Consider the following 24154-nt stretch of genomic DNA (forward strand, 5'->3'; position numbering starts at 1 on the left):
AAATTTGGCATGGGCTTGATAAATAAATTTGGGTTTAGAATAATTTTGATATTTTTAATGGAATCAACTATGAAAAACTTTTGTTTCAGTTTGATGCTCTTTTCTCCATGATTTTGTATAGCCACCAAATACCGATAACCAGTAACAAGACTCCAATAACAACTGCATTTCTCAAGGCAAAAAATAATAATAATAGCAATAATAACAATAACAATTCATGATTGGTCATGTTCACATTAATAGTCTCTTGGGAAGATGGTATAACCCGCATTAATAAAAAGAAAAATAATAAGAAACATCAACAAAAACTTCTATTTTCTTTTTGAATATAAATTGTACGTGTTCCTAAACAATTTTTATAACCCTACTCTTTAATATGTCACTATATGTAAAAGAATATTTTCATCAATTATAAAAAATCTATAAATTATAAATATAATAGATATGAATATCTATACATATTATACTATTGAGTCATTAATCATTATTATATTGCAAAAACAAGTTAATTAATAAGCAATTTTGAAATTTTCTTATTTCTAAAAAATTATATTTTTATGAAAAAAAATTAATTTTTTCATTTCTAAAGCTTTATATAAAATTTTAATGGTTGAGCATCTTCAAAAAGGTTTTGTCCTAGCTTTTTTTTAAAAAAAAAAAACATTATTCCTAGATTTCGTTCCTGAGCTTGCAAAAAAGATGTATATATAGCAGCACTCCATGAAGACTTGCGGGATCAGAAAAACAGTGAAGAGATAGAGATTTGCTAGGCAAATCATCACTCACTTTCCATGATAATGCAAGTCCTTCAGAAAAACCTACCATGCAAGGTAAATTGATTGCTTTATTATGATCTTTGATCGGTTGTTGAAACTACTAATATATAATTCTGATTTAATTACCACAAACAAAATAAATTTATAGTATAATCATGAAAACTAAGTTGAACTCAAAAGAAATTTTGTTTAATCTTCTTACAGTATACCAAAATGAGAAAGAACGGGGGATTTGAATGAAAAATTCAAGAAGCAATAATTCTAAAAATAATAAATTGAAATGTCGTTAAATCAGTTCAAGATCCATAAATCTATTTCTATAAATATGTTGATCATCGAAGTAAAATAAATATTCTTTCACATCAAGCAAATAAATTCGATATCTTTTAAAGTCGAGGGAAATTGATGAGATTACGAGTATATTAATTAAGAAAAGCTCTCTAATCAATTTCTCACCAACCTGTTTGGACTGATCATCCCACAGTACGGAGCCTCATGCTCATTGCATTTTGATTTTCTAACGAGCTTTACCTTATGATATTCTTGTTATGACCTATTTGAGAGACCTTCTTATTAGAACCTAAGCCATAATTGTATATATATTTCTCATTGATGTATAACCCTGTGTGTGTACGTTAAACATTATCTATTTATTGAGTTATGAAACTTACCCTCTCATTATTTATCTTTTCAAGCTTATAGCTTATTAGCGGGTTATTTTTGTTGAACCTTCAGAACCTGCTCTTTTGTTGAAATTAGTACTTTATATAAATATATATAGTTAGTGCTCTGCAACTATGAATTTGTATTAACTCTCGTATTAAGACAATCAAATTATTATGAAGTTATTTTTGTTATTAGTGCTATGTTGAACTCTGATTGAGTTATTCGAAGGATAAGTTTGTATGTAAGTTTGGGTTCACATAGGTATGGAACCTTGAAGGGGAACCTTGCCTATATGCCGGTCATGGATCCAGGAATCGGGTCGTGACACATTCACTTGGCAGTAGTATTAGGAATAAAATCTACGCACTTATTCTAAGCAAACATTCAAAAGCTTAACAATTTTAACTTAGTTTATTCTTCCCTAATAAATCAAGATAAGAGTTGCAAAAATCAAATTAATTGTTTTTGCTTTTTACTTTAGTTCCTAACAATAATTACAGATTGAAAGAAACTAGAAAGCATACATGGCATCTCAAAACAATTCAATAAGCTTGAATAACAATCAATAACATAATTCTGAACAAGAAAACATAAATACTTGAATCCGAAAGAATTACAATGATAACTTTACTTCTCACAACGTGTTAATGGAGATGATGTATATCCCTCTTGAACCAAATTCAAGAGTTTAATTCATAGTTGCTGGAAAATTGACAAAAGCAGAGAAGATATGAATGTTTTTCGGATCATGTTTTAGTTGTGTTCTGCTCTCTTTATCCTCCCCCTTTGTTGTTGAAATCTTAAGGATTCTTAGACTAATTAGGGTTCTTCATGATGCTAAATTCGTTCCTTCTTTATCTAGTCTTTAAGATTGGATAAATCTATCAGATTTTTGTGTTGAAAATTGATTCTGTTGTTGTAACAATTCTGTTGTAATTCCAACTCTGCTACAACTTAGACTTTTTTTTTACTTGGTTTCTTGTAATATCCAACCATCATAGTTGTATTCATTCATTCATAGTGTGTTAAAGGCTTGATATGCATCTTTCTTGGGTCCTAAGGCCCACTGTTTTTATATCAGATTATCAGTTGTAGTAGGATGCTCGACACTGTTGGTTTCCTTATCAGAGTAGGAAACCCATCTCGTCCTTCAGATTGTGTCTGGAGTTTGGCATTGAAAATGATTTTAGCTGAATTGGAATCCCTCATAAAAGTTGTAGTACTAGATGTGTAGATGAATTTGGGCTTTGAATCTCCTGATTTTGATATCTGAAGCTCAAGATATTCTCGTTTGAATATCTAGTGTGAAAGCAGAGAATCCTGCTGTGAGTAGAATTTTGACCCGAGTTTATAGGTTTGATTAGATATCCAAATGAGATCGAGTTTTTGCCCATGATACATTCCTGGAAAGCTTGACATGTGTACTTCAACTTAGATTAAACTCATGTTCTCATTTGGGAACTCTAACTTGGTGAAAAAAACTGTCACAAGAAGCTAGGTCCAAAGCATAAAATGCAGAAATTCTTATTAATTTTTTAATGATTAATTTACGAAGTCTCTTCTGCATGCCAAACTCATAAAAATAACTTCCAATAAACTCATATAAGTTCAAAATACATTAAAAAGCATAGAGTAAAAGAAATAAAAACATGCTTATCAATCTTTATCTTGTATAAACCCATAATTTTTACTTTACATGATGAAAAAAAAAAAAGAATAAATCCAAAAACTTGTTTGTTTGCATGATTATAGAGACCATAATACTCAATCACTAACAATAAAGCTGCAACTTAATCAAACAACCTATTAAGTACACGCTTGACAACAATTTCTTGGCCCTCTGAATGTGCAGCTTTTTTCCTCGGCAAATACCAATTTTAAATGCTATTGGTGAAGTTTTCAATCTCGAAGGATATGACAGTTTGGGATTGACTCGTGGAAGGACTTGTGTTGTTGCGGAAAGATTGTGATGATTGGCCTAGCAAGTGCTCTGTCTCATCGCTATTTTGCTGGGTCCATGATTTCTGATTAAGGGATTTCAGCTTAGCAAGCTCCTCTGACACTTCCTTCATGGATGGGCGGTTTGCTCCTATGCTATTCAGACATCTTTTAGCAAGCTCAGCAACAGCTTCTATCTCATCCATCTCAGCTTCATCAGCTGCTTGAAAATCCAAAATCCCAAAAAGATCATTATTTTCCAATGCTGAGTTGAAGTACTGAATAAAGTTCCGTTTCTTTCCTGACTTGGCATTTGAGTTCGGCTTCTCTCCTGTGAGAAGCTCCACAAGAACTACCCCAAAGCTATAGACATCACTTTTTTCAGTTAAATTACCCGTCATAAGATACTCTGGATCCAGGTAGCCGAAAGTTCCTTGTATTTTCGTGGCTAAAATATTGGTCTGGCCTGGAGAAATAAGCACCGAAGCTCCAAAATCTGCTACCTTTGCCGTGTAATTATCGTCTAATAGAATGTTCACCGACTTGACATCTCCGTGAATAACTGGAGGGTCTGCTAGAGAGTGCAAATAATCAAGCGCAAGAGCAGCCTCCGATGCAATCCTCAGACGATTGCTCCAGGAAGCCAATACCTGTGACCTTTTGTCATGGATGTGCTTGAAAAGGGTTCCATTTGAGATGAACTCGTAAACTAGTAATGGCACTTTAGTCTCCAAGCACAGGCCCAGGAGTTTTACCACGTTCTTGTGGTTGACCTGTGAAACAACGCAGATTTCATGTTGGAAATCCTCGTTCATCTGAGCTTTGTCCACCCCCTTGGACTTCTTGACAGCAACTGCTGTAGTGTCTTCTAAAACTCCTTTGTAAACTGAACCGAAACCACCTTCCCCGAGTTTTTTATCATCATCATAATTGTTGGTTGCTTTTGTCAGCTCTGCCTCACTGAAAATCCTTACTCTTTGATGCTTTAAAACCGTTCCCCCATTTTCTCTGAAGTTCTTGTCCTTTCTTCTTTTACTCAAGATCATGAAGATCAATAGACAAATAATCACCAGGGAAACTATTGCGCCTATGACTGCATACAGAAAATCAATGGAAAACAGATGAATCTCGTGAACAGAAACGTTTCCATGCCATATTTAGTGGCTATGCTAATCTCATGTGTTGAGTGGGAGGAATAAAGGTTGTATGCAAAACAGAATCCAATAACAGGAGCTTGTTGGTTCTCTTAGTACTAAAGATGGAGCTCTGGAAGCAGTCAAAGCAAGCAATAGCAAACACTGGTATAGAAGAAAAATGCAAAGGACATTTACCTGCTATAATGGTAGTGATAGCAAATCCTTGACAACCTACTTTTCCATCACCATGCATGCCAAGTGAACATTTACATTCGTAATCCCCAAAGGTGTTGTGGCATTTACCATGACATGTGTATTTCTCGGGATCCTTGCACTCATCAATATCTGCAAACATAACAAATTATGAGTTTACCTTAGAAGTTGTTTTGTTTCAATATCAATATCTGAGAATAAGAATGAACAATCTTTTAATTTCAATTACGAAACTACTCAAGGCATCTGTCGCTTTACCTTGGCACCATTGTTCAAGATATGGGTTTCCTTCGAATCCTGTATTGCATGCGCAACGATATCCTTGACCATTATCAGAGTAATAGCAATTTGTATTGATGCCACAAGCATATGAACTCTTATTGGCCTGAGCCCCTTCGCATGTCTCGTTTTGAGCTACCCATTCGATCACAACATTTGATGTATGATTAAGTTTTGGAGTACGAGAGAGTGGCCAATCCGACAGGTCAAGGGAGTCTTTGTCCTCAAGGAATGCAAAGCCACAGGGGTTAAATTCGGAAACATTCGTGTGGTTGTAATTGCTCCCAATGGTAATATCCAGAGACTTGAGACCCTTGGGAATCGAGGTCTGGCAGCATCCAGAACCTGAGCAGGGATTATCCTTTGACATGATAACATTTCTAGTGCATAAAGAGAGACAAGACGCCCCGAATGTCCCCTCCTTGTTGGTCACCGTGCCAATGGTATCACAACCAACTGCTGTGAACATATTTCGAGAGTCTGAAAATGTGTAGGCTGGTCCAAGTGTAATATACGAATTGAAATGCCTGTCCCGCAGCCCTGACTTGTTATAGCAATCGAACGATATATAAAATATTCCTGCAGTGACTGTGCCATTCAGCAATGATATATTGCGAGCAGGCATGTTCTTTCCAAACCACAGTACTTCATCAGTGGAATTGCAATCTAGAAAGAAGTTTGCATTCATGGCACATCTTGGTTCCCCAATCCCAAACGGGTAAGGAACAATAACATCCCCACACCTTTCTTGGCAGCCATCTCTCACATCTGGATTTGCTGTTGCTCCTGTTACTGCAGCCACTAGCAGCAACATCATCAGCAAAAAACACCCTCCTCTGAAGTATCATTTTCTATACACCACCACCCAACTTAATATATGTATACAAAGAAGCTCCTTCTCCAAACCAACTCTCTCCCGTTAATTTTGAATTGTGCAGCTTCATTTCCTGGTAGACAATATATAGCAAAGAGAGACTGACAGAAAACACTCATCATATGACCAATTCCGAGATGATCAGGTCAATGAAGTCTTGAGTGTCCTTTCTTTGATCTTTCTTCAATAGTAATTCAAAATTAACCCAAATGTGATGTAATTAGACTAAAATAAATGATGTGAAAGAAACCAATAGGAGAAACAGACAGGGAAAAGAAAAGTCCCTCCTTAGAATACACTATACCCCAAAATTACTAAATGATATCTTTAATTATCTCAGTAATGGGAAAGATTTAACGTGGACATGGGAGCTTTGGCAGCACCTTTCCCACGTCATTTTCAGCCACTCTTCTTTTTGTGATGCTCTTACTCCGACCTCTCAACTTCTTAGTTGATATCTTATGGTGACCACATCCTATTGGAAAATATAGACCGACGTCTGTGGAAAATAGCCAATTATTCTTTTGGAAAATTCTGTCTTTATTGTATTTTTTTTTTTAATCCTACTGGAAAATATCCCTCCTAAGCCATTAGTCAATGAGGCCTGAAGACAAAAACAAATGTTGTGGAGAAACAGACAATGAGAAGAAAAGTCCCTCCTTAGAATAGTACTGTTCTACCGGGATGCCCCACCACAAAGGCAGCCATTTTGGAATTCTTTATTCTTTCTGCAGGCCAGGTTCCCTTTTCCACAAGGTATGTTTTCTCATTGGAAGATTTACTCTTTGAAAATGAACATAAGCGTGTTAGTTTTCTTCTTCACAAAGCGTTTTTAAAGGTTTTTGAATTCTTTTTCTTTAAATTCTGTTTTTATATATATTTTTTAATCGTTTTGAAACTGCAGCGTTTCCAAACAAGCCCTCGCCGTCTTTACTCTAAAGGGATGTTTAACAACTATTCTTGAAACAAAGCAGGGGACAAACCATGCATACAATTTCTTCTTTCAAGATTCTTTTCCTTTTTTATTACATGCGAGTAATTCGTAGAAGATGATCATACACTGTCAAACACTCAAGACTTTCCTTGACCTCAAGTAACTGAACACTACTGCAGTGCCATGGACTTCATGCTGCCGCTTCTTCAAAATTCTAATCTTCAACAAAACACAAAATCAATGCTAAATAACATAGTTATACATAACTAAAATGTAAATCTTACATTTTAAATTTATTTTTTCTTACTCTCTTCTCCTTCCTTTAATTATCTTTCTCTCTTTTCTCTTTTTTTTTCTTTCTTTCTTTCTTCACTCTTGCCGGTTCTCTCAAATCAGATTTTCCTCTTTTTATTTTTTTTATTCTATTTATATTTATCAAGCTTTATTCAATTATCATGGTATATCTTATTCATTTATACCTGCATTTAAGCTTCAAAGGGTATTATTACCTTTTCCTATTTATGTTTCCAAAACATCACAATTAAAATTGCGTACAATATATGTTGTAACGGTGTTAGAATGCAGATTTATTTATTAAATTTCAACTGCTCTATTTTTAGGCAGTAATTGAAGTTAAAACCCTCAACTTATTCTAACAGTAGAAGTTGCGAAATTCTTGTTCAGAGAAAACAAGCCATGAGATTGTCTTTTCCTGATAGATACAAAATTAACTAAAGGAGAAATATGAAAAAATAATAGAAAATTTGTGAGAGGATCGCAATCTATATATCTATTACATATATAGTATTAAAGCTGAAACCTCGAGGACTAATCCTTAGGAAATCCTTTCGATATTTTATATTTACGTGTATTAAGATTTTGGCATGATTCTTATTATACCTTTTCAGTCTCCGGAACACAAACTGTTATCCAACTTTTGAAATCAAGGTTCTAGTTTTTTATTCAGTTATCTAGATGCGAATGGACTCTTGTCATCTCATTAAATTAAATGACTTTTTAATCATAAAATTATTATCCATGATTTTTTGCATAAAAATATAGACGGTTCAGATCCATCTCTCACACTCATGATTTAACACGCTCCGATAGAATTAGAGTCCAAATCAGTTATCAAATGGGTAGAAACTTTGTGGGCCATAAGAATTAGGTCCCTGCCACCATGCCTAAGGTGAAGGAACTTTGTGGGCTGGACACTGTGGAAAGGTAGTTGGGGTGGAAAATGGGTATAAAGTGAACTTCTTCAAGATTGGGCCGCCGAATTTGGGGGAAATGCTGTTGTTTTTAGCCACACAAAAAAAAAAAACCATATGGCCTAGGAGGTCGGTCATCTAACAACATAAAGTTTGTTTTTCAAAAAGTAATTTTTGAAAGAAAAAAAAAATTTATTTTTTTTATTTATTTATTATTAAAAAAATTAATTAAAAAAAAATACTTTCGATCAAAAACAATTTAGCTTAATTTATTGAACAGAAACGTTTCCATGCCATATTTAGTGGCTATGCTAATCTCATGTGTTGAGAGGGAGGAATAAAGGATGTTTGCAAAGCAGAATCCAATAACAGGAGCTCATTGGTTCTCTGGGTACGAAAGATGCAGCTCTGGAAGCAGTCAAAGCAAGCCATAGCAACCACTGGAATAGAAGAAAAATGCAAAGGACATTTACCTGCTATAATGGTAGTCATGGCAAATCCTTGACAATCTTCTTTGCCATCACCATGCATGCCCAGTACTGAACATTTACATTCGTAATCCCCAATGGTGTTATGGCATTTACCATAACATATGTATTTCTGGGGATCCTTGCACTCATCAATACTGTAAACATAAGAAATTATGAATTGACCTTAATTCAATACAATTTAGTCTACACGAATAAAAATTCTAGAAAAGTTCTACGCATTTACAAGTTGTTTTGTTTTGATCTAAATTTCTCTACGTTCTTTGAAATGCGCTTGCACTATCTTAATATTATTTTTACAGGACCATCCGGCCAGCATAACAGAGGAGAGCTTGGGACTTTTACCCATAAATTAGCCTACAAGACAATAATCCCAGCCTTTGGCGCCATTAGCAACAATCTGAGGAGGGACTATAAAAAACCAGTTTCCATTTTGCTTCAGTGGATGACCCAGAAACTCATGCATTCAAAGATGTCCCTTCTAGGCACACCAAGATCACTCCATTTCTTCTTGTGATTTGCTAAATTTTCCCAAGGTGAGAAGAGAAATAATAAGATTAAGAGAATGTGAGCAAGATTTATATAGAAGAAAAAACAGTGACAGCGATGGCTTAAAGCATTTTCGCAAAACAAATACCGAAACAAATGGTCTCAAGTTTATCCAAGAACATTAGGTAAAAAGAAAAAGAAAAAACTTGCAGAGTCGAGACACGTTTCTTATTAATGGATCACCAAGTCTTGAAAGGGACCAAAGGTTCGACATCTGATGATGATAGAACTTGATCAACTTGAAAACTGCTGCAAGTTATTGATGTAGAAGCATCATCCCTCGCACTGATTACTTCAAGGTAATTCAACTTAATGTTTTGGACTTTTCGGTGGATGGATTGATTGATTAATAAATTACATTTAGGATAGTTCAAAAACAAGGAACACCTGCCACTGCCACTGCCACGTATTCAAGTGGATGCACATTAATTACCTACCAAATAATGGGTAGTTTTCCTTCATGTTCGCTCATGAATATAATGGCCCCATTATCTACCAAATAGGAGGTAGTTTTTCCCATGATCTCCTGTGATTTTAGTGGGTTGAGAGCAACCCCTACTTAGCCTCCACGCTTTCAGCCCCCTATTCCATGATCTTGGATATTAATAACTGTCACTAACCCATATTTTGCATGTCCACCTGACAGCCCCAACTGTCAGTTCTTGTTGCGTCATCTGTTTGAGTGTCTCGCATGCCTTGGACAATCCTTCGTCCAAGTTTAAGATCATGCCAAGTCGATCCAATGACTTGCACAAACTGTTGTGCGTTGTCGAATTCGCATCTGTGTGTAGGATGTCATTGTCTACACTGTCAAATTCCGCGACAGCCCTAGTTCTTGTTGGCCCATCCTCCTGACGAGCTTTCCTGATTGGCCTGGATAGTCCATTGTTCAGCCCAGAAACTCAAGCATTCAACAAAATCTTCCTGTCACTCAAATTATTCAAACCAGTAGTAGCTTAAGTGGACAAATTATCTGCAGATGTACAAGCAAGTATTCAATTATGGATGAGGAGGATGCATTTAAATATTACCAGCTTCCCGTTAGATATAAATAACTACTTCCACTCCAGGAACCTAAAGATCAACTCCCTGCAATGCGTGGCAGCAATAGGTGAAGGGCACGATGGTAGTGCAAAATCTACATTTAGACTCCATACCAATAGCCAAAACAAGATCGCATCGTTGTATGGCAAATATCAATGTCAGGGCTACCACAGTCTTCTGACCCCCTGATAACTGCTTCATTGATTGTGTTTCCCCTTGCCCTGTAAATGAAACCTACTTACCAAAACCAACTTGAGAAGCACATTTAAATTTGAGCGTGCCCATATTCTTGACGATAGAAGATGCTGTAGGCAAAATACTTCTGCTCACCCTATTTACTAGAAGGGCGCAAAATTACAAATGAAAACAAGATTTGCATTTATTTCCCGGAGTGTTGTTTTTAACAAGACTAGCTGAATCCTAATCTCACCACTTTTTCAATGTCAATAAACAGAAGTGCACTAAAAGGCTATTTTACTATCCAATCCATCCCTTTTAAAAAAAAAAAAAAACAAAATAATAATTCTGTATCCTCATTTCTAAAAAAAAAAAAAAAAAAAAAAAACACATACCTTCACTGTCACACCTATGTATTTCTCAACCCTTCCCTCCAAATCTGCCTCACGAGGTCCGTCATCATCATAATTATCATCCCCACGATCACCATCATGTCAAGATGTAAGTCATGACATTTTGAAACTGCACTCCTACAATTATCTTAAAATTTCAACATCAAAGATCAAGAAGAATATTGATTAAACTTGGAAAACAATAAAAAAACACAAATGAAGAATTATTTTTAGTTAAAATCTTTCAAAATCAACTAAATAATCCATCACAAGTAGTATTACAATCAATTCATCAATCAAACTCAAAATAAAATCTACAAAACTCTAATCTTCAACAAAACAAAAAATCAAAGCTAAATAACATAGTTATACATAACCAAAATATAAAACTTACATTTTAAAAAAAAAATTCTGACTCTCTTCTTCTTCGTTTATCTTTCCCTCTTTTTTGTTCTTCTTCTTTCCCCTTTTCTCTCTCAAATCAGATTCTTGAGTGACATGTTGAAAATCAAAGCTAAATAATATAGTTATACATAAACAAAGTTGTGAAATTCTTGTTCAGAGAAAACAAGCCATGAGATTGTATTTTCCTGATACAAAATTAACTCAAGGAGAAATACGAAAAAAATAATAGAAAATTTGGGAGAGGATCGCAATCTATATATCTATTATATATATAGTTTTAAAGCTGAAACCTCGAGGACTAATCCTTAGGAAATCCTTTTGATATTTTAGATTTTTTTTTAAAAAAAAGGAGGATCACGATCTATATTTAGAAAATAAAATTCAACCATGTCTGTGTGGCCTAATTTGTATTTACACGTCTTTTTCCAAAAGCTTCTCTCTCGATCAAATCTCTTCATTATACGTGCCGACCGTCGACAAAATTCTTTTCCTAAATGATCTATATTAATTTATGTGTATTATGATTTTCTCATGATTCGTATACCTTTTCAATCTCTGGAACACGACAGATATCTCTATCGGAGGATAGCCCAGCAACTGTTATCCAACTTTTGAAATCAAGGTTCTAGTTTTTTATTCAGTTATTTAGATGGGAATGGACTCTTATCATCTTATCAAACTAAAAGACTTTTTGATCGCGGAGTTTTTATCATAATTATCTAAAAATATACTCAACTACATAAAAATATGATTTAACACAATCTGATAGAATTAGAGTCAAAATCAATTATCAAAACTATCCGAATCCTGCTAGAAAAAGGTGTCACGATCACTCACCACTACTATTATAAAACCAAACACTTACTCCCCACGTCTTTGTTTCAATCAATAAATTTTGGGTTCACCTCTGTTACTCTTACTAGGTTTTGGACGTAACCAGGTAAGTACTAGTTGATGTTGTTATAGGAGGAACAAGGATATTATTCATGTTTCTGTGAAATAGTTCCAACATTATCATCACAATATCACATTAAGCATGCTTTGATTTTACTTTATTTTTTACTCTGTCCACATGTGTCGAGTGTGGATTGAATGAAAAATATTTGTTTGTGCTTTTCATGTTAATGTTATTGTAAGGTATGTCCAGTTTGTTTCTGTGCTTCAAGCAATGGTTAATTAGTATTTTTTTTTTTAAATCCCACGCTCCTATCATAGACACATTGAATCTCTGGTAATGAGCTTGTATACTTTTCTGTGTATATATATTAATAAGTTTTTTATGTTATTTAATTATAGTTCGCTTTATTTTTAATCAATTACATCTGTATATGTATCTTTTGACAGTTTTGAAGTCTCTAAGAGTTTCTTCAAAGACAACAAGATGTCAAGGATTTCAATCCCTCTAGTGGGATTTCTTCTGCTATGCTGTCTTGCAAATATGATTCAAGCTGAAGGAGATTACATAAAATACAAAGACCCGAAACAGCCGACTAACGTACGAATAAGGGACCTGATGAGTCGAATGACATTAGCAGAAAAGATTGGTCAGATGACACAGATAGAGCGATCTGTTGCAAGTGCTGATGTCTTGAGAGATTACTCAATTGGCAGCATACTAAGTGGTGGAGGAAGTGCCCCTCACTTTAACGCCAAAGCTCAAGATTGGATTCATATGATTAATGGATTCCAAAATGCTTCACTCTCTAGTCGTCTTGGAATTCCTATGATTTATGGGATTGATGCTGTTCATGGGCACAACAATATTTATAAGGCCACTATATTCCCCCATAACGTGGGTCTTGGAGCCACAAGGTAAGATATCATTTACCTTCCGAAATGATGTTTTTCATTACACACATACACATGTTAGTTACTACCTTTTCTTGTTCCAAAGAATTTAGAGAGTTTTACATGAACATGGTTTATTGAACGAAAACTGTCTAGACCAGGACCGTGACCAGGTTTATGCAATCATTTCTCAAAAAAAAAAAAAAAAAAGATGTGCCTTTTTTTTGTTCATATATATATTTGTGATCTTAACAATCATTTATTTCAGGGATCCTGACCTTGTGAAGAGGATTGGAGCAGCGACTGCTCTTGAAGTTAGGGCTACTGGCATTCCTTACGTTTTTGCTCCATGCATTGCGGTACGCAATGATCTAAAAGAAAAATTTGAATCTGATCATATCTCTGAATAATCATTATAAAATATTAATCATTGTATAACAAACAGGTTTGTAGAGATCCCAGATGGGGTAGGTGCTATGAGAGCTATAGTGAGGATCCTAAAGTTGTTGAAATGATGACAGAGATTATACCTGGATTGCAAGGTGATGTTCCTCCAGATTCCAGAAAGGGTGTTCCCTATGTTGGTGGAAAGTAAGTGTGACTTAATTTAAACATTTAATTATATATATATATATTAACTGCTCAGATAATTACTTGAGAAAATGCTAACCTTGTTACAGGGACAAAGTTGCAGCCTGTGCGAAGCACTTTGTTGGCGATGGGGGCACCACCAAGGGCATTGACGAGAACAATACTGTTATTGGCTACCATGGATTGATGAGCATTCATATGCCAGGTTATTTTCACTCCATTATCAAGGGTGTCTCAACTGTTATGGTTTCATACTCAAGCTGGAATGGACAGAAGATGCATGCCAATCGTTACCTTGTCAAGACTGTTCTCAAGGATATCCTCAAGTTCAGGGTACTGCTTAGTTAAACTTCTGATGTTTTTCGTTCAATTATGTATCCAAAACTAAGTCATAGAATATTATGAAAAGCAAACAATTCTAACCTTTTGCCTTAATTTTTTGAACGTCACAGGGTTTTGTCATCTCTGATTGGGAGGGTATTGACAGGATTACTTACCCACCTCACTCAAACTACACAGAATCAGTTCTGAAAGGAATTTCAGCCGGAATTGACATGGTTAGTTGATTCCTGCCTCTCTATTCTCGAAGACTAGCAGAAACTTGCCTACTCTTGTCAAACAAAATGTTTTTTGTTCTTGTTGATTAGAGCTACTGCTTTTCTTGACATTGAATCTTTAACATATGTGTTTCAGATCATGGTTCCATACAACCATACCGAGTTCATCAATATTGTGACTGACTTAGTAAATAACAATTACATTTCCACGGACCGTATTGATGATGCTGTCAGGAGGATTTTGCGAGTGAAATTCACTTTAGATCTATTTGAGACTCCCTTAGCTGATGAGACCTTGGTTGACCAGCTCGGAAGCCAGGTAGCTTTTTATGTCTGAATCTAAGCATTCCTTTCCCATTTCAGGAGATTACTTATTTGTCTGAAAACTTGCCACTTGCTATGAAAACAGGCTCACAGAGATTTGGCAAGAGAAGCTGTGAGGAAGTCACTCGTGCTGTTGAAGAATGGAGAGAACGCGGATGCTCCAGTTCTACCCCTCCCTAAAAAAGCATCTAGGATCCTTGTAGCCGGAAGCCATGCCAACAATTTGGGCTATCAATGTGGAGGATGGACTGCAACTTGGCAAGGAGTTGATGGCAACAATTACACTGCTGGTATAATTAAAATGCTTCTCCTTTTTGCTTCCATTTCAAGCACGCTTCTCTTGAATTCAAATATAATAGTAGCAGTATTGATGGAACTTGTCCTATCGCACAATGAGCAGGAACCACCATCTTAAGTGGTATCTCAGCTGCTGCTGATCCAAGCACAGAAATCGTCTACAGCAAGAACCCTGATGCTGATTTCGTCAAGTCCAACAACTTCTCTTACGCCATTGTTGTGGTCGGAGAGACTCCTTATGCTGAGACAGCCGGAGACAGTTTGAACCTGACCATAGCTGAACCAGGTCCAAGTACGATCGTCAATGTCTGCGGCAATGTTAAGTGCGTTGTGGTCACAGTATCTGGCCGTCCAGTAGTGATTGAGCCCTATGAGTCACAAATCGATGCTCTTGTTGCTGCTTGGTTGCCAGGCACTGAAGGCCAAGGAGTAGCAGATGTGCTTTTCGGGGATTATGGATTTACTGGAAAGCTGCCCCGGACTTGGTTCAAGACTGTTGATCAGCTCCCTATGAATGTTGGTGACTCTCATTACGATCCCCTCTTCCCCTATGATTTTGGACTCACTACTAAGCCTGTCAATGCTAGCTAGAAAATCTGCTTTTGAAGAACAATTGGTTTCAGCGTGTCATTTAATGTTACAAGACACTTAGCTGAGTCATGATTTTTGCTTCGTTTTTCTTTTTTTGAACAGATTTTTGTTTGAAGTTTCAGCTAGTACGGAGATTGTTGATTTGATACGTCTATGCATTGCATGCACGCCATAACATAGGAGTTGTGATAGATTGCATGATTAGGTACTAAATTATTTGCGGAAATAGTACAGTTGAAGAAAAATAAAATTTATTTGGAAAATAGTATAGTTGAAGAAGAATCTTGGAAAATCATATTTTAAAAGATTGTGTCACTCCGAATAGTATAGAAATAAAAAAGAAAAGAAAAGGTTTTGAAAGGTTGTCTCATTTTAAAGTAACGCAGCTTTTCTAAAAAAATATTTGTTTTTAGTGTTTAGAAATACAGTCAACTTTGATCAAGGCAATATTATCAGGACTAAAGTAGATGGTCTTCTTTGGTATCGCCACAGTAGATTCTGGTAGTCTTCAGCCCTCTGGACAGCTAGCACACATTAATTCTTGGATTCTACATGTAAATCTGTAGTTATCCTTTGATTCAGCGACTACCCCATGCTGAATTTCTTAAAATGCAGAATAACTTCTTTATAAACAAACATTTGGATTTGAGATTCTTGTGATTAGATAACTTCACCTCTTATGCTTCAAAGATACATCTATGAACAGTATTATAAGTTTTTCTCCATGATTGTAGATTATATATTAATTGATCCGTCCCTATACACACACATTACTCCTAGTATGAGAACTAAGAAATTAGATGGGGGCATGGTTTTAAAGCGTCAGCGAGAAAGAATTTACAGTGAGTCAGAGGTGGCAAAAGCAACGAACAATTATGATGATCATCAGAAACTTGGCCAAGGTGGTTTTGGCTGTGTATACAAAGGAGTTTTACCAGGTTACACCCAGCTTGCAGTCAAGAAGTTTAAGGGAGTAGACAAGGCTCAAATTAATGAACGAGGAATTTCAGCATGAAATTGGCTACGAGTCAATCACAAGAATGTGGTCAAAAGCTTTTCAGACTATTTTTGCAGACCAAAGAGCCTTTACTAGTTTACAAATTCATCTCAAATGAACATACTTCCGGAGCTGATTTTGGAGCTTCAGAGCTGATTTCACCAGGTGAAGCTGATATAGCCACAAAAATACAGGGGAATTTTGGCTACCTGGATAGTGAGCGTCTTATGACAGGTAATTTAACAGTAAAGAGTGATGTCTTCAGCTTTGGAATGGTTCTTATGGAGCTTCTGACACGACAGAAGCCAAACTCTAATGCCTAAGCGTAACATCATTTTCATCTCATCGTTGGAAATCTCCTTAAAATTTTAGATTTTGAGGTAGCTAAAGAAGAACCGGAGGAGATAGAAATGGTTGCTGAGCTTGCAAAAAGATGTAGCAATAGCGATGTAAAAAGGCCAAGCTTGAAGTAAGTATCTAGGCTAATAGCACCTCATGAATACCTGTGGGGTCAGAAAAATAGTGAAGAGATATAATCTTTGCCAGGCAAATCATCACTTTTCTCCATGAGAATGCAAGTCCTTCAATAAGTGAACCTAAGACAGACAATCACAAAGTCCAAATTAAATGCTACGTTGAAGTGGTCTAGTATCGTCCTAAATCACCGGGATCAAAATTATATCACATCTCAGGAATGACCTTTCGGTCCATAGTAAACTTCAACAGGAACATCCGGCCACCATAGGGTGCTTGCCATAGCAGAAACAGAGTAGAGCTTGGGACTTTTACCCATAAATTAGCCTACAAGACAATAATCCCAGCCTTTGGCGCCATTAGCAACAATCTGAGGAGGCACTGTAACAAAACAGTTTCCATTTTCCTTCAGTGGATGACCCAGAAACTCAAGCATTCAAAGAGGTCCCTTCTAGGCACACCAAGATCACTCCATTTCTTCTTGTGATTTGCTATATTTTCCCAGGATGAGAAGAGAAATAATAAGATTAAGGAGAAAGTGAGCAAGATTTATATAGAAGAAAAAACAGTGACAGCGATAGCTTAAAGCATTTCGCAAAACAAATACCGAAACAAATGGTCTTAAGTTTATCCAAGAACATTAGGAAAAAAAAAAAAAAGGAAAAACTTGCAGAGTCGAGATACCTTTCTTATTAATGGATCACCAAGTCTTGAAAGGGACCAAAGGTTCGACATCTGATGATGATAGAGCTTGATCAACTTGAAAACTGCTGCAAGTAATTGATGTAGAAGCATCATCCCACGCACTGATTACTTCAGCCGTGATGCCCTGATCAGCTTCTTCGTTATTTTGTTGAACGTCCTTCTTTTGTGACAATTGAATGATCCTCTCCAACTCTGATGTGACTTGTTTCATTGTCGGTCGCATTTTTCCGTTCAAATTCAAGCATCTCATTGCAATATTAGCTACACCGATGACATCCTCCTTGGGGCAGTGCTCCTTAATTTGAGCATCAACAATATCAAAAATTATGTTCTCTTCCATGAAAAGAACAAAATGTGCAGCCAAGTTTTTGGGTTCTTGTGACTCGTTTGTAAGAATTGCTTTTTGTCCAGTTAAGAGCTCAGCAAGAACTACTCCAAAACTATAGACATCACTCTTATCTGTATACCGACAGGACCAAAAGTATTCTGGGTCCAAGTAACCAAAGGTGCCTTGCACATTAGTCGTCAAATGAGTTTGATCAACGGAGAGTGATCTTGAAGTCCCGAAATCGGCAATCTTTGCACGATACTTGTGATCTAAGAGTATGTTGGTGGACTTTATATCGCGATGATAAATTGGAATGGAAGCTGCTGAGTGAAGATAGCAAAGTGCTCCGGCAGTTTCAGCAGCAATCTGTAATCTCATTTCCCATGATAAAGGGAACTCCTCATTTTGGCGATGGAGATACTCGTAAAGAGTTCCATTAGGAATAAATTCATATACTAAAAGAGGAACTTCTGCCTCCAAACAGCAACCGAGTAGCCTGACTACATTTCTTTGGTTGATTTGTGAAAGAATACAGACCTCGTTGATGAATCCTTCAAGGTTTTCTTCACTCACCATTGTGGACCTTTTGACAGCAACAATTACTCCATCTGCTAGCATCCCTTTGAACACGGTACCTTGGCCACCTTGACCAAGTATCCTATTCACATTGAAACCATCTGTGGCAGTTTCTAACTCCTCTGAGCTAAATACTTTGGTTTTGGAAATACCACATTGATGACCTGAGGATAATTGTCGCTGTAACAATAGACCACCATTCTGTCTGAAAAACTTCCGTTTAAGTTCGATGCTCTTCCTTTTCTCCATGATTTTGTACAGCCACCAACCACCAATGAGCAGTAACAACACTCCAACAACTCCAACAACAACTGCATTTCTCAAAAAAAAATTCTTGATTGGTCATTATTTAATGTTCACATTAAAAGTGTCTTTGGAAAGATGGTATAAACCGCAATCTCTTTTTTTAAAAAAAAAAAAACATCAATAAAATAAACTTTTAATTTTGTTTTAGAAGATGGTTTGTAAGATCCAGAGACATAAAAGGACTCAAGACCATTAATGAGCCCAAAATCCAGGTATGGGAAAGTTTTTTTTAAAAATAAAAAAATATATATATTAAAAATTACTAGTAAAACAAAAATGTTTAAACAAGAAGTGTCACTTTTGGAGTTTTCTTATTTTTAAAACTCTAGGATTCAAGATTTTCATATTTAGAATATTTTTTGACAGCCCAACTTATTGTTTTTGACTTTTAGGTGGATGGATGGATTAATTAATAAATTAAATATAGGATATTTGAAAAACAAGGAATACCTACCACTGCCACGTATTGAAGTGGATGTACATTAATTACCTGAAATAATAATTGTGACGATGCCAAACCCACGGCAACCTCTTTTGCCATCACCTCTCATGCCAAGTGGACATTTACATTCGTAATCCCCAATGGTGTTATGGCATTTACCATCACATGGGTATCTCTCGCCGGCATCCTTGCACTCATCGATATCTGTCAACATAACAAATTAGGAATTCCCCTAAATTCAACACACAGTAAAAGTTCTAAGAAGTTCTGTGAGGTTGTTTTGTTTCATAATTTGCCATGACTCTGGATTTTGAAGTTGTTTTGTTTCAAGGATATCTGAGAAGAGGAATTAACAATCTTATAATTTCAATCACTTAGCTACTGAAGGCATCTGTCACTTTACCTTGGCATCCTTTTTCAAGATATGGGTTTCCTTCGAACCCTTCATTGCATGCGCAGCGATATCCTTGACCATTATCGGAGTAGTAGCAATTTGTATTGATGCCACAAGCATATGAACTCTTATTGGCCCGAGCCTCTTCGCATGTCTCGGTTTGAGCTACCCATTCGATCACAACATTTGATGTATCAAAATTTGTTGGAGTTCGAGAGAGTGGCCAATCCGAGAGGTTGAAGGAGACTTTCTCCTGAAGGAAAGCAAATCCACAAGGGTTAAATTCGGAAACAGTCGTGTGGTTGCGAAGGCTCTGAACGGTAATATTCAGTGACTTGAGACCCTTGGGAATCGTGGTCTGGCAGCATCCAGAACCCGAGCAGGAATTCTCCTTTGACATGGTAGCATTTACAGTACATAAAGAGAGACAACCAACCCCGGATGTCCCCTCCTTGTTGGTCCCCATGGCAATAGTATCACAACCAACTGCTGTGAACATATTTCTCGAATCTGAAATTGTGTAGGGGTCTATAAGATCCATGGACAGCTTGGAAAGCCTCGCCTGCTGCCCTGACTTGTCGTAGCAATCAAATGCTGGAACAAAGAATATAGTGACTGTGCCCTCCTCCACCGATATATGGCGAGCAGGAACGAATCCAAACCACAGTTCTTGATGACCATCATCAGTTGAAGTGCATCTTAGAAAGAAGTTAGCATTCATGGCACATCTTGGTTCCCCAATCCCAAACGGGTAAGGAACAATAACATCCCCACACCTTTCTTGGCAGCCATCTTTCACATCTGGATTTGCTGTTGCTCCTGTTATTGCCGCCACCACTAGTAGCAACATCATCGGCAAAAACCCCCACCTCTGAAGTATCATTTTCTAAGCACAACCCAACTTGATAGATGTATATAAAGCAGCTCCAAACGTTCTTTTTTTGTTCTTTTTTTTCTTTTCAATGAATCAAGAAACTCGTTCAAGGAAGAATTGTTACATTAGCGTTGACTGGGGAGCTTTGGCAGCCACTCCTAGATAGGAGTCCCCCGTTGACCTTATCGGAGTCCAGAATTACGGGGATGTATGAAACCAACCATCTTAGACTTTATCAATTACTCCACCAATTCTCTCAGCTACCAAAGAGAGAAAAATAAATGCTGCCTTAAAATAGTGGAGCGTTATACCAAATCACCAACATCAAAATTACTAAATTCTATCTTTCATTTTCTCAGAAATGGGAAGATTAGCGTTGACTGGGGAGCTTTGGCAGCAACTTTCGCAGGTCATTTTCAGCTCTTGATGTGCCTGCAAATATTGAAATTAGGATAGTTTTTAAACCCGGCCAAAGCCCAGTTCATGGGTTCGTCTAGGTTATCGGTTTTGATAGGGTCAGTAAATCTCAATTTTTTTTTTAGATAAATCTGTCATTTTAGTTAAAAAAAAAAATAGTCAACGAGTTGTAATCGGGCTTTTAAGCGGGTATTGCCAGATCACCTAGATTTTTAACTTCTATTATTTTATTAAACCTGAAATAGTTCTAGCCTGAGTCAGTTGAGCCCCGAGTCGACCCATCGGGTCGGGCTATGTTTTAAAACTATAAAAATTAGAATGAAATCCATTTTTCAAATTATTTTTTGTTTGAAAATATATAAAAATAATTTTTTTTTATTTTTTAAATTTATTTTTAATATCAGTGCATCAAAATAATTAATCATTTTAAAAAAAAATTCATTATGAAAAGAGAAAGAATAATTTTGTGTTTGGATGAGAGAGAATTTCTAATCTATTTTTTTGTTTTGAATTTATAATATATTATATATGAGTGTAGTTTAGTTTTTTCATTTAATTTGAAAATTTGAGTTGGTTAAAAAAATTTAAAATTCAATATGCTAATATAATTTGAGCTGAACATCAAAAATATAATTTTTTAAAATTCAATATGTTAATATAATTTTCAATCAAATTATAAAATTTTAAGGGTAATTTTTCTAATTTAAAATTTGTAAGAAGAAACCATTACCATCATCATCATCATTATTATTATTAATATTATTACTACTACTTCTATTATTGTTGTTATTCTTAAAAGTTCCCTCTTAACTGCTTCCTTTTTGTTTCTTTTGATTAATTCTTTCAACTACCGTCTCTTTCTCTAGTAAAAAAACAGCATAACATTTTATTAAAAATTATACATTTATTCTCAATTCTCATAACATATAATAATATGTAATTATATCTAATTATCTTCCCAGCTCATTCAACTCGAGGTCGAGCTTGTAATATCCATGTAAGTTTGAGGAGAACTAATATCCAAACTCACTTGGGTAGCTCGTGGACCAGATCTGGGTCACTTATGGACGGGCTAGCATCCCCAACACTCCCACGATAAGCAATATCATCTTTTGTTAATATTACTTCAAGACGCTTAACCTCCCTAACCTCTTGAAGTCCACCATGATATAAATTGAACATGGTGTTAGCCATAATACATCTCATCTCATTGACACCTTCACAGATAGTCATTGCTACTTTTCGAGCTTCATGTACTAAGTAATTAATCTATATACATACATTAAAATTCAATTGGTAGTCATCATACATAATAAAACTATCCTTGTATTTAATAAATATAAAAAATATATTGCATACTAATTGATTTTGTCTTGGATACCAAGGGGCACAATGCATCAGGTTGCATAGACGTCTCGGGAAAAGTGATTAGGCAGGTGTAATGAAACTGTGTAAGGACAGAGATCATATCATATAGGTATCTATATCATTTATAGGTTTCCGCTCCTAAAAAACATAATCTCTCCTAGCATCACAAAGATCAAGGTAAGATGCATAAATTACCAACCAAATCTCCTCGCGCTTGCATTGGTGGCTAATATTGTGCAATTCATCTCTGGTATCAACATAATCTAGTATATGCTGAGATAGTCCAAACTATCGTATTACTTGATTTGGACAATGCATCTCAACAATGTTAAAGCAGTGTAGAGGGACTTGTGCTAACCAAATATCAAATCTCTCATGGCATATAGATGAAGTGGAAAGTATCAAGCATCTATATAACATATCAAAACAAATAAAACAATTATCTCAAATAATCAATTGAAAATAAATAATTAGCTTTAAAATAATAAAAAATTAAATACATTTGTATTATATACTTGATGCAGTTGTTGTATGTTCAACTCATCCCGATAAAACTAGTAAACATAAGTGAGATTTATTGTGAAATGTCTAGCTCCACACCATTTGACAACACAAGCCACAGAGTTAGTATATTTATTTACATTCAGTTTATATAAATAACATGTTGAATAATCAAATATATTTTTAATTATTACTTGAAACCAATGGAGAATGGCCTCTGAGTAACAGTGTCAAACATGTTATTACCCCAGCTCTCTGAATGCCCAATATGAATATGTTCCCATTACCATAGTTTTATGAATGAGCATTGAGAATTATAAGTTAGTATTTAAAATGTGATTACTTTTAATAATCAAATAATTTAAAATACATATAACTAAAGAAATAGAAGACACCCGACAATTTATCTTCTCTTTTCTAGACATCTTTTGCATAGTTACCAATATAGATATGCAAGCATGACTCTCCCTAGCTGTAATTTAGAATAACTTAAAAATCATCAAGTATCGTCAGAAAGTACAATGAAATTGTATTGTTAGTAGTGCTTGTGAAAATAAATCATTCAAACATGTGTAATATGTATGCTTGATCATACACAATCAGCTGGTTTGTTGTCGCATATATTGGGAGTATTAAAATTAGCATTCAACCATGTCAACTTGATGTAGTTGCCTTTATAAGCACTAACTAGAGGAACCCATTCTGATAAACGATCACATAACAAGTCTATATCAATTGAGCCTCCATTGTCGGTCACATGTATCTCATCTATCAGAAGACTAGTCAACATCGCTACATCTTGGAGTGTTGGTGTCATTTCACAAGCATATAGATGGAAGGTGTACGTCTCGCGTCTCTATCACTCCACCAACACTGCAATTAATGCAAGGACAAGATTTATACGATGCAACTGATTAATCTTATAAAAACTAGCTTCGATAACATATGGACACACACACTCATGTAGCTTCATAAATACATGTTGTCTAGATGTCACTGGATCACTGCTCTAAAAACCAAACAACTTAGTTAAATAATCAATAAAACTCATTAAAATTGTAATAATTAACAATTTTAATTAAAATCTTTATTTTACCTCTCTGCTTCAGATATCATCAGAATGATGTTGATCCTGCATTTATAACATTGACTTCATTAGAATCACCATCGGTAACAAGGTGGCCCTGCCAGTTGACACTCCTAGAAAAGGATGAACCTCCTCTAGTTCGAACTATTTGTATTTTTATACGACAAGTTTAATAGAATTCATCAACAAATTTTACATAGTTTATATTTTGTAATGTGCAACATGCAATTAGGTGTGAGTATTGTCGATGATACAATTGTCATTTGTCACTAGTACAAGTCATTTAATTGATGTTAACGGTTTCCCGCACTTCTTTTGTAACATCAGCTATTGGAGGTATCTTGGAATAAAATATACCACCTCAAAGATCAAAAAGAGATATCAGGTGTGATCTCGAAGTTATTGCATCAACAAATATTTAACTAGGACTTTTAGAGACCACAACACATCACGAC

At 35.6% G+C, this 24154-nt stretch overlaps 2 protein-coding genes and 1 pseudogene across 2 annotated transcripts; 1 reads left to right on the plus strand and 2 right to left on the minus strand.

Moving 5' to 3' along the window:
- Nucleotides 1-3082: 3082 nt before the first annotated feature.
- LOC118032423 (wall-associated receptor kinase 2-like) lies at nucleotides 3083-6058 on the minus strand (annotated as a pseudogene).
- Nucleotides 6059-12463: 6405 nt separating this feature from the next.
- LOC118032425 (uncharacterized) lies at nucleotides 12464-15230 on the plus strand. Its single transcript, XM_035037140.1, has 8 exons — nucleotides 12464-12894; nucleotides 13139-13229; nucleotides 13316-13461; nucleotides 13551-13794; nucleotides 13914-14018; nucleotides 14155-14337; nucleotides 14428-14632; nucleotides 14743-15230. Exons 1-8 carry the CDS (start codon nucleotides 12464-12466, stop codon nucleotides 15228-15230), a joined length of 1893 nt encoding a protein of 630 aa, XP_034893031.1.
- Nucleotides 15231-16647: 1417 nt separating this feature from the next.
- Nucleotides 16648-20586, minus strand: LOC140954279 (wall-associated receptor kinase-like 8). Its single transcript, XM_073411276.1, has 4 exons — nucleotides 19462-20586; nucleotides 19107-19262; nucleotides 17386-18621; nucleotides 16648-17192 (listed from the first exon to the last, which is right to left on the minus strand). Exons 1-3 carry the CDS (start codon nucleotides 20333-20335, stop codon nucleotides 17402-17404), a joined length of 2250 nt encoding a protein of 749 aa, XP_073267377.1. The 5' UTR covers nucleotides 20336-20586; the 3' UTR covers nucleotides 16648-17192; nucleotides 17386-17401.
- Between the last annotated feature and the right edge of the window lie 3568 nt (nucleotides 20587-24154).

The sequence above is a fragment of the Populus alba genome, chromosome 9 (genome assembly GCF_005239225.2).
Source record: "Populus alba chromosome 9, ASM523922v2, whole genome shotgun sequence".
NCBI classification, from domain to species: Eukaryota; Viridiplantae; Streptophyta; class Magnoliopsida; order Malpighiales; family Salicaceae; genus Populus; species Populus alba.